The 15,440-nt window shown below is 42.9% G+C and overlaps 1 protein-coding gene across 1 annotated transcript; it reads right to left on the reverse strand.

Moving 5' to 3' along the window:
* Positions 1 to 54: 54 nt before the first annotated feature.
* PROZ (protein Z, vitamin K dependent plasma glycoprotein) lies at positions 55 to 12,438 on the reverse strand. Its single transcript, XM_013954092.2, is given in 9 exon segments — positions 55 to 566; positions 1,140 to 1,263; positions 1,343 to 1,434; positions 2,695 to 2,826; positions 4,950 to 5,063; positions 8,968 to 8,992; positions 10,264 to 10,427; positions 12,269 to 12,365; positions 12,367 to 12,438. Coding segments are annotated over 9 exon segments (1,332 nt in total).
* Positions 12,439 to 15,440: the final 3,002 nt, after the last annotated feature.

Consider the following 15,440-nt stretch of genomic DNA (forward strand, 5'->3'; position numbering starts at 1 on the left):
GTTCCTTGCAGCCATCCGGAGGAATTTGGTTCTGGAGGGTTTGTTGCATTTGTCTTACTTCATTTTTTGTTTAAACCATATCATATATCTTGCGGTATTGGTGAATAGAAATGTCTCCCAGTCACTGTTTTCTAGTGGCCAAGATCCCAGGATACCTGTCAGAAACCAAGTGTCCTTATACTCAGTGGCAATGAAGCCTCCTCCAGCCAGTCGCTTGTCTGTGGCCTCCTGGTGGTGCCCACAAAACTGTCTGTTTGTGAGGCTTATGTTGAGTATTTGTTTGCATTCCTCAGTAGGAAGGTATGAAACCTGTAACTCCTCACCTCTAAGTTCGTCACCATCCATTTTCCAGCCACTGACTGTACCAATCAGTTTTGGAATCAAAATGTGTTCTGCAAAGTCTCTTTCGGGGATGCATACAGGACGCTGGTGTTTGTTGCACTCAATGTGTTCTTGGAGTTGTAGTAATGCAACGTTATTCTCACCAGTGTCTTCATCATACCAGATGTGTATGTGTTTCTCATTAACTTGCATTATTTTCTCATTTCCATTTGTTCCATTATGCCCTGTGAAGCAATAACATGTTCACTGCTGTCAAGAATAATTTATCAGAAACTTTGAAAACTGCATGCAGATTGGTAACAACTGCTTATTTGTGCTGGGAAGCGTGTGCAATAGAGAAACTAAAGGTGGTTTTTGTTGGAATAATCAACCTCAGTAAAAGTAAATTAGGAATGATATCTTGGCAGTGTAGAAGCATGCGTAATTTCAGAGTGGAAGTACAAATACCCAACAGTGGCAGTGAATTTTGGTGTGAAACGATATCATTTTTTCCTTGGAAAAAGGAATGCCTCTAAATCCACCTGTTTTTGCCTATCTTTAGGCAGCCTGTTGAAGTGTCAGCCCATTGGAGTTCTGGATTGCCCTCTAGAGGTACTTGTCTCTCTCCTTGACCTGTAGAGGGGGTGTAGGACACCTGTGCTTTTAATTCAAGATACTCAACTGAGATGCTTAAATGAGATAAGTTCTGTTTCATAATAATATTTTTATGCAGCAGAATTTTTAGTAAGCTGTTTTTAAAATTAGCTTGCCAATATTAAAATGTGCTACAAAAAGAGAAAATAGGTTTGGTCACCTACCAGTACCAATCCTGATTTCAAAATTGCCATGCAGAAGGGCACACTCTGCTGTTGTCAATACAAAGTTACTTTTCAGTAGCACTCCTCCACAGAAGCCCTTCCCTTCTGAATTTAGCAACAGGACCTCAAAAAAAAAAAAAAGACAGTGAACAGTGCTGTCCATGTGAGGTTGGTTGATAGGTTTCATGAACTGCCAGAAATACCTGCCAAGGAAATCCCTTGTCATGTTTCTTCCTGGTTTCACTTATCTTCGTGAGATTATTAGTGTCTTGAATTGTGCCACATGCACACTGATCTAGCAAAAGAATAAAAAAGTCAAAACTTCATGCTCTATCATTTCAAGACGATCGTTGTTTGCAGGTATTTTATTGCTTCCGCACTAGCTCTAGGGTTGAATTTTTGCACCAGGAAAGAGAGGAACAACAACTTTCTCAGCTGATGAAAATCAGAATAATTTGCTTGGCTTCTATAGTCTAATAGCTTAGTGATGGTGCTGAATGTTTTGGGGCATTGCGTTAGGCTTGGGGTGACCAGATTTCACTGTGTCCGTACCAATGAACTGAGATTTCCTTCCCAGCCAACAATCAGCACTGGTTGCTTTCTCATCTTTGTATTCTGTACCAGAATCCCTCTGAACACCGAAGAGCTGTGGCCTGATGCAGACAAAGGAAGCCTGGGGTTTCCCTTTCAGAGCTGTCAGTCTGGGGGTGCACATACCTTTGTATTCTAGTTCAGACCAGGAGCATGCTTTTGAAGTGGATTTCCTAATTATCTGCACTAATCACACTTTCTGTTCACCTTGTGGCATGGTCTTGGGTCACAAAAACTGGATTCTTTTCAGATGAAGCTAAACCAGAAGATGTGCTCCAGGAGCACACTTAGTGCGCTCGCACACCTAATGGGTGCTTAGTCCACAGGACCAAACTAGAGCTAGTCTGAAGTAAAACCCCCCTGAAGTGCACATTTAGTGTGGACATTGGATCTTCATCACTGAAAATGTTGCTCCACAGCTGCCCTCTTGTTGTGCTGCCCCTATTTGCTAATATAGGCAGGGCCTAAGTATGCTACCATGTTTTTACAGCAGACCTAGTTTGTAAAAGGACTTAGTATGAGTCTGAAAAAATGAAAAGGGCTACCACTTTAATTAACAGAGCAGCAAATGCTGCCCTTCATTTATCAGATCCTCAGGTGCCTAATCTGAATCAATTGGGAATGAGCTTTCATTCCCAGATGATGAGTCTTCAGTGGAGTTACTCTTTACTGAGTGGAAGTAGAGTGGAAAACCTGGCTCAGTGAGTGGTACGTAAGATGATGCAAGTGCTCTTTGCAGACCCACATTTAGATGTTCAGATCAAATATTGTTTCTTTCACCACTGCTCAGACATCTTTGCTGGTGGCCCTAAGATTCCACCTTTATCTGCCAAGCCTAGAAGATCATTGAGGTTCTTGTAGCTTGAGTCTCCAAGCAGGCTGAATGGTATTTGGATTTCCGATTTGTTACCTGCCCACCCAAGTACCGAGCGTGTGCCCTCTGTACTTCCATGCCCACACCCACCTAATGCAATGCATTGTTTTTTATCCTTCCCGAGCTCATAGCCATCAGCACAGGAGCAATGGTATGATGTAGTTCCTGGGTAGCAGAAATGGTGACATCCTTCTTTTGCTTGGTGTCGACATTCATTTTTAGCTAAACAGAACAAGCAGAGACAAAGCATTGGGAACAATTCAGCTGGCGTTTTCTTGCATAGCTTGAGTCCTCTTTACTAAATGTTTAATGTTGATTCACTCTGTCCGGGGGTGGATTGGGACTCTGGCTTGTTGTGGTAGTACTTCCCACCACATTGTTTCTATCCCTTGTTACGCAGAAACTGAGGAAATTGCAAAGACTCAGCTTTCTCCAGACTCATTGCAAACTGCTCATGCAGTATCTCCCTGGGCCAGACTGTCTGCATCTCTGAGTTTTGGAGAACATTAGTAGCCAAGGGTCGACTAGGCCTTCCCTGTTGAAAGATGCCAGGGGATTTCTTTGTACTCATCTGAATGAAGTGTCAAGTAGCTGCGCTTGGAAGGGAACTGTTGCACATTTTAAGAAGGCAGGTATTGCTTGAGGAAAAAAAAAGCTAAAGCTGTCTGCTTTTCAGTGAAAGCAAATGCATAGCTCTTATTTCTCACGCTTATGCTAAGAAAATTAAAATTAACAGCTGCCATTATTAAAAAAAAAAAAAAAAGGAAGGGGGGAAGAATATTCATCACTTTTGAAACATGGTCAGTCATTTTAACTTTCCATAGCTGAACAAACACTTAAGCTTCAGCCCAAAGCAGGAAGAGGAGCTATTTCATGGTGTGTCTAGCTCACAGGTGGAGAAGTAGCAAAAAAAAGGCTTAAAGTGGCTCCCTCAGGCTCACGCTGAACAGATCTGGTTTCCAGCACTAGTCCAAGGTGTGTCACCTTCTGTGCTCCCTGAGAAGCTGGTCTGCGCCTGTCCAGTCACACCCCGTGCAGAAAATGATACTGCCTTACAGCAGCCAGGGCATCCCCCATCCCAGGGGACCTCCAAGCAGGCAGAAATACTGATGTAAGTGCTGGAAAGCAAAACCTGGCAGATGCAAAAACATAGGATCTGGCCCAGTGTTTTAAGTGCCAGAATGCATCTGTTTTGTTTTAGCCCTTTTACGCTTCCACTCGCACTGGTTTGTGTCTGAAGTAGATCTGAGCAGATTTTACCCTTTTCTTGCTCTGGCAAAATTTGGTGTATGTTTTCTGAGTAAACTAGAGTAAGAATGAAAGGGAATTTTTAACTCCAACACAAGGGATGGTTAAAGAAAACAAGAGGGCTGCAGCTTTGGGGTAGTTTGTTTTGCATCCCCTGTCTTAAAGGGTTGTAGAGAGCCCTGTTTTTTGTAGATCTGTCATTTAGTTCTAACACTTCTAATAGGCCTAAGCATAGTAGTTAGTACTAGATAATATAGGAAGTAATGTGATAACCATTAGACATAGAATGGGGTAAGATTATGAATTGTGGTTTAGCATATGTAAATATAACAAGATACTTAGGTCAACTTAGGTTTAGTTAAGATAATATTAGAAAGCTACAGGCTCAAAAAATACCAGAGAAGCAAGACAGAAGTTAGTATCTTTTTCCATGGGCAAATGATTATAAGAAATAGTTTGAGTATAAGTACCCGATAACCATCATTTTTACTCAGTATTTGGACTGAGAATTAGAATGCAATCAATCAGATATGATCACACTATCCTTAGACTAAAATATTTTATATTATTAAGATAATAAAAGAGAAGTTTAGCACATGATTGTGCTCCTCTATGCTGAGAGATTGTTTTGTAGTCCCATGTAATCTTGGAGGCAGCTACATAACTAGGAAGTCATATCAGGAAGGTAGTTTGGGTTCTTTATGCAATTTAGCATCTGGGACCACAGGATGGAGGTAGTTAGCAAACCTCTATTCATCTTTGCAGGACAAGCAGCTAAGGAGGCCCATCAGTATTGTTCTCCTTCAGTGGCCTTTGGAGCCGAACCACAATAGTGACTTACTTCAATCCTCTTGCTATGTCTCCAAAAGAAGGGAGGGTGAGTGGACAAAGTCAATGAAGCCTCAAGATGTTATAACATTACGGCAGATTTGCTGAGGGGTTTTCAAGACAAGTAGCACACATCACGCCTGCTATGCCAAGAAGTGTATGTTTTATCCTAAAACTAATAGTTGGTTTTAATAAATGAGTATGGTTTCAAGTGTATCCCCTACAACAGAAGGAGATTCAGCGTCTCGGAAGAGGAGATGGTGCCTTACCGAAAGCACAGTTCTCTCCTTCATAACCATCTGCACAGGTACATGTGTAACTGCGAATGTTGTCTTCGCACACGCTGTTGTGCTGGCATGGGTTTGAAGAGCACCTCTTGCCATCTGAAGAAATGCCACAGGAGAGGGCTGAATTACTGTCAGCAGTGACCACCACTTACAAGAATTACACAGTGCTCTTCCCAGCATGAAAAACCATTCGGAGAAATGTTGCAAAAAAAAACAGTTAGGAAGGAAATGTGTTACATCTCACTGAATTTCACCTTGTGAGCAATTTTTGCCCGAGTCTCTGCTTTCAAATATGCTCTGGCGACTCTTAGCAGGGAAGCCAGGAAGTGCACAAAGGCCAAAGGTGGTTCTGAAAGATGCTGCTCTGCTTCTGGGACAGATTTGGCATGTGTAGGCCCCTTCTCTTCCTGCCTTAAACATCTGATCCATTGCAGTCAGAATTTGAAATGGTCATTTTATCAGATGATATTAGTTTCCAAAAGAGCAGAAGCAGAATACAAACTATCACAGCGATTAGCTTTCTGTCTAGCAATGACCCCTCTCCTTTCTTATCTTGTGATTTCATCTTGACATTTAGAATATGCATTTCAGTTAAATTAATGTAATTACCACATCTTGAATTCTCCAGTATTTCAAATAAATAAAAAACACCCTAACCCTGCTACAGATGTTCCCTGTCAAGGAAATAGCACTGATGGCACATGTCAAAAGTTCAAAGAAACCCTTTCCAGCCCAGCTTCAACAATGTATCGAAAACGCTAAAGCTGGAGTTTAGCCATGCCTTACACTTCATGCACTCTTTAAGAATGTAATATGAAACCATCATTTCAAGTGTCACATGGTAGATTTACATGCACTGGGCAAAAATCTGGCATCAAAATTGCACAGTGAACTGCAACAAACTAGGAGGACATCTGTCTTTTACACATCTGTACAAATATTATGAAGTTGAAAGCCAGAGGACTTATTATTGCAGATGAAGTACAGGCTGAGCTACCAGTTTCCCTTTAAGCTGGCCACTGGAAAGACTCCAAAGCAGTTTGGAAATGTTCTCCAAATACCAACGGCTTACCGTAGACATTAGTTGTCTGGGAGCAAGCCAAAAAAAGCCTAACCTGGGACATGAGCTCCAACCCTTCCAAAATTTTAGTCTTCATCAAAGAGGTTAATTCCAGTCAGAGGGCTACCATAATTAACATCAGGAACAAAAAGATGAAAGTTCTGGCTGATCCTGGAAAAAAAAAAAATCAGCTTGGGCTAACTCATGTGCATCTTTTAGCTTTAGCTGTGCTAATATACTGGCTTGAAGCAGTTACCACCACCAGCACACCCCAGCGCTCTTTATGTCTGCCAGGAGTGTTCTGGGGTGGGACAAGGAGAGGGGCTCCTCAGTGCAGCTGAATAGGTAGCTCTGAAGCATGAAAAACTCTAGCAGCAGTGGCTGGGAAGCTGGAGCTAGGGAAGGATGGGGTTCACGACCTCAAGCAAGTCAGATGGTTTCTAACCTCTGAAATGCATACTCAAATACAGGTAAGGAAGTCTTGGAAATTTATGGGATCAGGTGAGGTTCCATAAGACTGGGAAAAAAGTAAACACAGTGCCTATCTTTATTAAAGGGGGGAAAGGGAAGATACAAGGAATTGTAGAAATCAGCCTCGTTTCAATTACTGGAAAGCTAATGGAACAATTAAACTATTTGTTAGTAGCCAGAAAAATACCAAGGTGATAAGTAAAAACCAACATCTACTTGTCAAGGTCAAACAATCCAAACCAATTAAATTTAATTCTATTACAGGATTATAGACCTAGTGGGGAGGCAATGCATAGATGTGTTTCGTATGATATTGTCATAAGCCAGGTAGGGAAACACAAACTAATATGAGGCATGCACAAAACTGTTTTGAAAATGATGTTCAAAGAGAAGTTACCAATGGCTAAGTAAGTCCATACTGTTAAATAAAAGAGGGCCAGGGACAAGTCTGGCCCCAGGTCAAATGCGCTGACTGCTTATATCCACACTAGAGCTAGATGCACTGTGTCAGCTTTGCCTTGAAGAGACCAGCTTGGAGCAGTACAAAGTCAAGCCAACAAGTAGGCAGTGCTGATGCTCAACCTTTCTCTCCAGTCCTCTTTTATTTGCAATACAGATTTACCCTGTGTACTCTGGAATATGGCCAGAAAGCAACAGGTATGATCAGAGGTCTAGAAAATGTGACTTCAGAGGACAGGATGAAAGAAATGGGTTGGTTTGGTCAGGAGGAAGAAAACTGGGGAGACAAATGACAACATTCTTCAAAATATTTGAAGAGATAACACAAAGAAGGAAATGCACACTGATTTTCTGTAGAAAGAGGACAGGCCATAATGGGTTTTAATTGCAACAGGGAAGCTATAGCTGAACATGAAAAATCTGTTTCTACCAGCAAGGATGGATAGGAACAAGGACAGAGAGTCTGAGACAGTTTCAGGCAAAAGTTCTATTGTGGAACAGATACTAAGTAGTTCAAGGTGTGATGCAGGTTTCCTCATTCCAGTTATGGTCTCTGTCCCCTGTCACAAGACAGTAATTATTCCCAATTTTTTAACAAACATTTTTTCAGGTCACAAATTTGACTGAAAAAAAAAAAAAGAAGCAGAGGCATCTTGTTAGGCTCCCATTAGTTTTGCTGGAGGCCCAGTTCTAGAGAAAACTATATTTTTCATTATATCATTCCAGTTATCACTGTCAGCTTACTCCATTGGGAGATTTGATTTTAGAGTTCTGGTTCTAAGTGGTTTAAAATATATATTAAAAGAGAGCTAGGCACTGGTAGAAAACAATGCATCCTGATTGTGACTAAGCTTGATTGGATGAACCATCCTCAGCTGGTTGCCTTCCTCTTACACTACAGAGGAAGCCTGTATGACTATCTTAGCATAAACATCTGATGACTGAAATTAGGAGAAAATAATCCCACCCTCACAGATGCAATGAAACACATAACAAAGGCCAGATGTTTTGTATGATTCTTCATAACATTTAAATCACAGATGGGATTTTCTTATGGAACAGTTGTCTGGACTCAGTATTTTAATAGCTTCTGTGGAAAATTATTGCTAAATGCTGTTTTTTACCACTGCTTTACCCACTATCTATCTAAAATAGTTAGAAATTAATAAAAACTAAGTAAAAAATAAGAGAAAATTTTAGGATGCAGCATGCAGACAAGAGGGAGGAAGTAAGGCATAGTAACCATAAGCTGGTGCCCAGACTCAGTGTTCAGGAGGCATCTAGTTACATCGGCCTCTCGGTTTTCTTTACAGATTGATTTCTTGCCTTGGGGGCTGCCAAGGCGTGACGCTGTGCTATCTACCAGCCTTTACAGGCAGCCCAGGAGCTTTTAACACCTATTTATCTTGCTCAGGTTTAAGTGCTAGGCTTGCATTTGGGAAGTTTTGCTGGTAAAGCTATGCTGTCGTGTTATATATATAAGCAAAACACACTTTCTCCAGCATCTCTTAAACACTTAAATGCCCAGTTTATATTGGCAAATATACCCCTTTTGCATGCAGTAAAAGATCTTCTGTTACTAGCGTTGTTCTGGCCCACAGCTGCCATGGGAGCCTGTGCCCAGGTAGCAAACAAACAGGGCCGTGCTGTGGGAACAGTGTTGGCAGATGGGGTGAAGCCGAAAGTAGCTATATGTTTTGATCTTACGGTCCCAGCTTATTTTAGGACAGCCTTCAGTACAGGAAAAGAAATAGCCTGTTTACTGTGCTAACGCTTAAGCCCCTCCAACTTTTGTTCGCTTTGCACTCTTCACTGTTTGCCTAGTTATGACTTTTTAAATCATTTCACATCACCTCTTTTCCTCCTGCTTTTCTAGAGGCATGACAAACAGCAGCTGGGTGTTTCTTGTAGAATAAGCTGCTACAATCTCACACAAAAGCTGCATCATACCCAATCATGATGTTCACAGCATGACACCATTAAGAAGGAGAAATCAAGAGGCCTGCTTACCGTAATAGGCATCCCAAAACATTTTCTGAAAAAAGGAGAGAACATATTTCAATTCTCAAATAATATATTCTTCCATAAATATTTTGGTAAAACAAAAACATTATGTCAGAGAATGCATACTACAGTTTAACATTTACACAGCTACACAATGGGAGGGATTTTTGAATCCTGCTTATTTTATTGTTTGCTGAGAAGTTATTAAAGAGAAAAAACACTTTATAGGCAAGAGAGGAATGGCCAAACCCTTCAGCAATATGATTTCCTGGAAAAACTGGCCGGCAATTATCTGTCTGGCCTAGGAAGTGACCCCAGCCTCGCCTGGCCCCCTGTGGTAGGAAGCTCAAGGGTGTGTGTGGTGTTGCCCTGGGGATAGAGCACAATACTTTTTGACCACACAACCTTTTAAAACAATGAATGCTTAGGAAAGCATTCGTGTGTGTGTGTGTGTGTGTGTGTATGTGTTTGTGTGTGTGATGGTACATTTCAGGGTGAGTTGCCAGAAGGGCAGGCACTATAAAAAAAAAAACAGATGTGGCAGGATGTGGCCAGTGATGGGCATCCCCACTCACGGCAGCTGCACTGCAGCCAGGGCTCCTTCTCCTTCATCCCATTGTGCTGCTGCTTGCTCCCCAGAAGGTGCCGCTGGCAGCAGAGGTGATAGCACAGAATGGAGCTGCAGTGATTTACACTGTTCATGAGCTTAACGTGTCCCACTTTTCCCTCCAGCCGCTTTCCCAGTGTCCCCAAAACACTCAGGCTACCCTTGGGCAGCCTGCTGGCTGTTTCTTCATCTTTTCCTGCAAACGCAATCTCTGGCAAGATTCCCGCTAAGAGCCCAGCATCTGGCCGTCCATTTCAGAAGGGCCGTTGTGCAATGAGACGTGCGGCCGCTGAGCAGGAAAGCCAGCTCCTCTTTTCTCTATGTCCTGCTACGTGCTGGTGCGTTGCAGCCCAGCATCCCTTTGCCCCTCCTGATCCCGAAGGGATACTGAAGCCGTATGTCTGTGAGTGATCAGGATGTGATGAGAGCCATAGACTTTCCCAACATAAGCCGCAGGACACATCATTTTCAGGAGGGGACTTTCAACACGTCAGAACAGACTTCTAACTTTCCTTCTTCCAGATGTTTCCAATGTAAACATCTACTTTCTACCTGCTGAGGTGCCAAGTGCAATGATTTTGCATGGAGAGAAATCCAAATAATAGAAGCAGGCCATGGGGATTTCAGCATGGCTTAATTATCAAAAAAACAAGACAGGAATTCTTAGAACGCACACGTGAAAATAAAACACTTACAAGCATTTCATCATTTTCAAATACTTCTCTTGCTTCTTCACGTGTGCATCTTTCCTCAAGGCACTCTCTTTCCAAGCTGCCCTGAAGGACCTCCTCCAAAAGCAGGAAACCGGCCCGCCTGTGTCTCTTGATAACTTTGTTTGCATCGTCAGCAGATAGAAACACTGAAATGTATGACAAAATGCTAACATAAGTATTTAGATTAGTTTCCTTATCTACTTTCACCTTTTTTTTTTAAAGATTTTAGTGAGCAGCCAATTTTAATCATGAAGGGAAATCCTTTGGATAATTCAGTGTTGCAGCAGTGTTAAATATATATACTGAAAGAGCTCTACTTTCTTAGCCCAAACTAGGCTGAGGAGTCACGAAATTGTTGCACTTTTTTTTTCTTTTTGTGAGTCCCTGACTTGCTCCCAAGCAGAGGGAATTTGTTACAACTCCAGGCCCCAGGTGTCTAAGACCAGGTCCTGTGACATGTTTGTTGTGTGTATATGTGTGTAGGCACACATGCATGCATGCATGCTTGCCCGATGTCCTGCGCAGCCCCCTTGTCGCTGCTCTGTGCTGGGCTTCATGGCTCTCTGATCCCCATAGGACCAAGCCACCAAGTTTCTGAGTCATGATACTATTTTTTTCCCCTGGATTTATACAGCACTGAGCACAAGGAGGGGGCCTGGTCTTTGGCCAGTGCTCCCAGGTTGCACAAAAATAAAAGTACCCAGCTCTGACTCATTGCTGAGCTTTTCTGCAGAATTCCTTGCACATGTAAAAAGCTTTTGTATCTACCTGCAGCAGCCTTTCCCATCGCAGTTTTATCCTGCATCAGACCTACAAAACAGCTTTGTTGTGACATGGCCAGGGGAAGGAGAAAATACTACAGTAAAGGCAGAGACGGCTATGTAAGACTCCAGAGGGCTCTCAGAATCTTTACCAGAAGTGAAAACTATCACTATAAATTTATGATGAAACTGACGCTTTTCAGTCTGATTTCATGCGGATTTTATGCTGATGAACGTGGCATGTCTGAGTTCTCAGTCAAATATCCCTTACGGAAAACAAATAAAAGTACCTCTCAGCAATGCCCAGAAAAGCTATGAGCGCTGTATCATATACCATGCTTTATGGGGAAGACACTGTAATCTTCTTGGTTTGAGTACAGAGGAGGGAAATCAAAGAAAAGAGAGATATCAGCTCTTAAAACACCTCTTTGCAGTGATGCCCACAACAAAAATCGAGGGCTGCTGCTGGGCTGTAAGCCACTGCCTGTGGCATTAACCCTTGTGTGGCTCTGTGTGTCACTGTGTATTTGTCAGTTCTCCAACACTTAGAGTGTAAACCTATTGGGGCAGGGACTGTTTCGTTGTTTTATCTTTTATACAGCATTCAGGGTCCCAGAACTGCTGGGCACAAAGGTTGTATTAATCAGCAATATTACAATTAGAAAACATGACAGTAGCAACAGAAAATTTATTCTGAAACCACATATAATTTCAGTGTTGTGCAGTATATCCAGCATAACTGGTAGCACACTTTTTTTGCCATTTTGACTTTCTTAAGTGGTCACTTTCTTTTCCTTTCTTTCTTGCTCAGCTCCTCCTTATTTTTGACAAATTATGGAAGATTAACACAGAAACGTGTATTTCTGCAAACTACAAAAAGCGTGCTTCTCATCCTCTCTGATAAGACTCTTTTTGTTTCAGCAGCAACCAGAAATATGAAACAATATTTTTTTTAATATCTGGGGCACTCTTTGGGAATGATACGTAAAGACAAAATATCACCCTCATGTAAATGATGGTATTTCAAAATGATATTGCCTCCTTAACCTACTGTAATACATGAAAAAACAGGAGAAATGTAATAAAAATAAGGAACAGAAGTTTTTTGGTGATGCCACCCTGTGCTGCAAAAACTAAACATGATACAAGGTATATAATGATTCATGTGTTTTAGAAGAGTAGTAGCACAAAGCAAAATTAAAGCTGCAACAAAACAAAGGCCATACCTGTCTGCTCTGTCTGTAGGAAAAGAAGGACAGAGAGGAGAAACAATACTGTCCCAACGCACCTTGCCATTGTTACCCTCTGAGATTACTGGTCGCTTGCCTGCCTTCCCGCAGCTCTTGTGGGAAGTGGCTACATGAGAAATGTTGGTGTTTAAAGTCCAGCTGCTCATGAGACAACAAAACCTCCAAGGGCAAAGCCTGGCCTCAGTGTCAACACATGAGCACCTTAAAAAAAAACGTTCAGTGGTGCAACAGTGACACTTCTCACTGTGGAATGGCCGAGGGTGGAGCAGGTTCGCCGGCTCCACTGACAGCCACCGGGAACCGCCACGATTTGAATATTCCTCCCATGCCCAGGCCTTTTAGCATAACACAAAACGTGGAGACACAAACACTATGACCGTTCCTTTGCACCATACTGAAGCAGAGGTACAAGCTTGATGATGACTACGGGGAGCAATTTTATGGTGTGACTGGTTTATATACTATTCCCATAAGACATTTACCAAGGCGGTCAGGAAAATTCTTCTGTCTTTGCAACTTAGCTATGCTGGTCAAATCCCACTGGCTATTGGAGCTGCAATGATGCGACCAAGTGTCGAATTTCCCCAGCAGGGCCATATTTTATCAGCTCTGGCATTTTTCTTGTGAGGTGTGCACTGCCCAGCCATGAAGGAGAAGATGGGAAGCTCTTTCTGAGCCTGAAGATCTCAGTCGCATGCATACACACAGTCTGTGAAAAGGGACCTAAATAAGGAGTCAAAAGAAGGACCTCCTCTGCTGCTCCAACAGGCGCCCAGGCATGCTGCCTGGCACAGGACGAGAGGAAGGATAAAAGTAGCTTAGGGGCAAAACTCAAGTCCCCGCCAAACTTGGATCAACAGCATGCTGGCATGCACAGGCTGGCACTGCAGGAAGGGTTTTGGCTTCCAGCTCAGGCAGGCTCCTGAGAAGGGAAGGAAACCATTTATGCGGTCAGAGCAACAACCACTGAAGGGAAAAGTGGGTTTTTATCTGTTTAGCTTTTTATCTGTATGGGTTTTTTTAGAAACATAGAGATCACATTGTGTTTTCTCATCATATATACCCCAAAGTGTTCTTTGAATACGCGGTTCTTTTAACAAAGTCTAACTGATCTGACCGTTCCCTAGTAAATCCCAAACTAAAACTTCACTTTACTTCAGCTGCAGTCTGTGAAAGCAGACCCAGTGAGTACGCAGCCAGGTGAGTCAGGCTGGCACAGACCTCGTGGCTAACCAAGGCCGGCCCCTGCTAAGCCGGGGCTGACATTACAGCTCAGGTCATGGACACCAAGGCCTTCAGAAAGTAATTAGCCTCCATATTAAAACCACAATGTGGGAGGTTTTTCCTGCACAGTGTCCACAGGGACGTTGTTCCAGAAGTTCACTCCGAGTTAAAACCCTTCTAATAGCAAGTCTAATTTTATTCACAGCCAGTTTCTAACCTTACAATTTGTTTCTCCCTCCTTGATATTTCTGCAGAACTAATTAACATACCTTCCCATCCTCTTTGGTTGACTAAGAGTCAGGCTTTTCTTAGCAAATGAGCTCGCCATGCTCCCCATCATTCCCCTGAGGCCACAAAGCTCCCCTGTCCCTGTCCCAGCTGCGGCAGTTTTCTTGGCCGGGGGCTATGGCGGTGCTTTTCCACACCTTTCGGGCTGACCATCCACACCCAAGTGTCTGCTGGCCAGGGTATAGCCATATTCCCTTCGTGGCCGGTGTTTTAGTGTCTTTGCCTTTCTGTGACAATGAGTATCACCTGGTGCATACGCAGTACAGCAAGTCTGACTCCCTTTCGCACACTGAGGTGAAAGATGTGGCACCACTTGATGTCAGCATAGCCCCAGGACTTCACAGAACCCAGCACAAACATGTGCATCTGTAAAAAAAATTTTTTTTAAACAAGCTGTTTACATTTTGCAAACCTCTGTCAATTAAGGAACCCTGGTAGGCATAAGGTAGTCATTCAAATTAGGTTAATAATAGCAACATAGAGCTTCAGAGGCTGTATTATCCCCAGAGCTTAGTTTGCATGTTAATTTTTTCTTACTTTGTTTTTTTTTTTTACCATATATACCTGGCTGAGCCACTGTGTCCTTGGGAATGGGTCACAGTGTGCTCACTCATGTATGGCACTGACTTTCCTTTTTTGACATCGATATTATTGCAACAGGTCTTACTTTTTAATTTTCGTATTATTATGGAAAATTACATAAAGACAGAGTTTTAAAAACACAATCCTTCCCTCACATGTTGCTTTATAAAGAGTGATGGAAACTTTTTTTTCCATTTAAGTATCTTAGTGAGCACATGGAGACATGTTTCAATACAGTGTCCCACAGCCCTATTTCCTGTAATTCTGAGAGTTGTCTCAGAGCCTGCAGCTGCATTGGGGGTCCCTCATAAAAGTGGCAACCACAGCCTCTCAGAAGAAGGACCATAAAAGTGGGACTGTGGCTCCCTGGAACGATATCGCTGAATATTCAGGAACCAAAGCGAGTGACACAAGCATGTGCAGCAAGCCAAGGGAAGAGGGTTTGCAGAAAAGCTGCGTCTGCAGTGATGTGTTGGTGACAGGGACATGCCAATGTCACTGACCTCGTGCTACAGCCCCACACTATCTGTCACTCCTCACTTGGCAGAGGGCAGGCCATGGGGGAGCTCTTCCGAGTAACTGTCACTGTTATATGCTTTCGGGAAATGTGTACGTATGCTACCAAAAGGGGTCAGTGATTACTTTCCAGAAGTCATCCCCACTCTTAGCAAATATCAATATCTGATTGCTGGGCTTGCAGGTTTGTTTCTATTTGAGGGATTCCTCTTGCAGAATAGCACACGAATGCTGTGGTTAGCTGTGCTTCATGGACAGTGGATCAAACATGCTTCAAGGAGAAGGGGACGTGCAGTACACCCACCCTGTAGCAGAAGGTATAGAAGCAGCTCCTAGCATGTGTTTCCTCCTCCACCTCACATACCTACAGCCTCTTTTCTTCTTTGTGAAAGCTTTGCAGTCATCAACCCCCTTCCACAGGCTGCTGTGGCATCTGGGGACCATGGAATAAGGGAGAGACCACAACTGTTTGCTGCCTCAGGGATGGGAGGAGGAGGGATGGGGAATGGGACCACCCCTCTGAAAGAAACCCCATGAG

Source organism: Apteryx mantelli, chromosome 1 (genome assembly GCF_036417845.1).
Source record: "Apteryx mantelli isolate bAptMan1 chromosome 1, bAptMan1.hap1, whole genome shotgun sequence".
In the NCBI taxonomy this organism is placed as follows: domain Eukaryota; kingdom Metazoa; phylum Chordata; class Aves; order Apterygiformes; family Apterygidae; genus Apteryx; species Apteryx mantelli.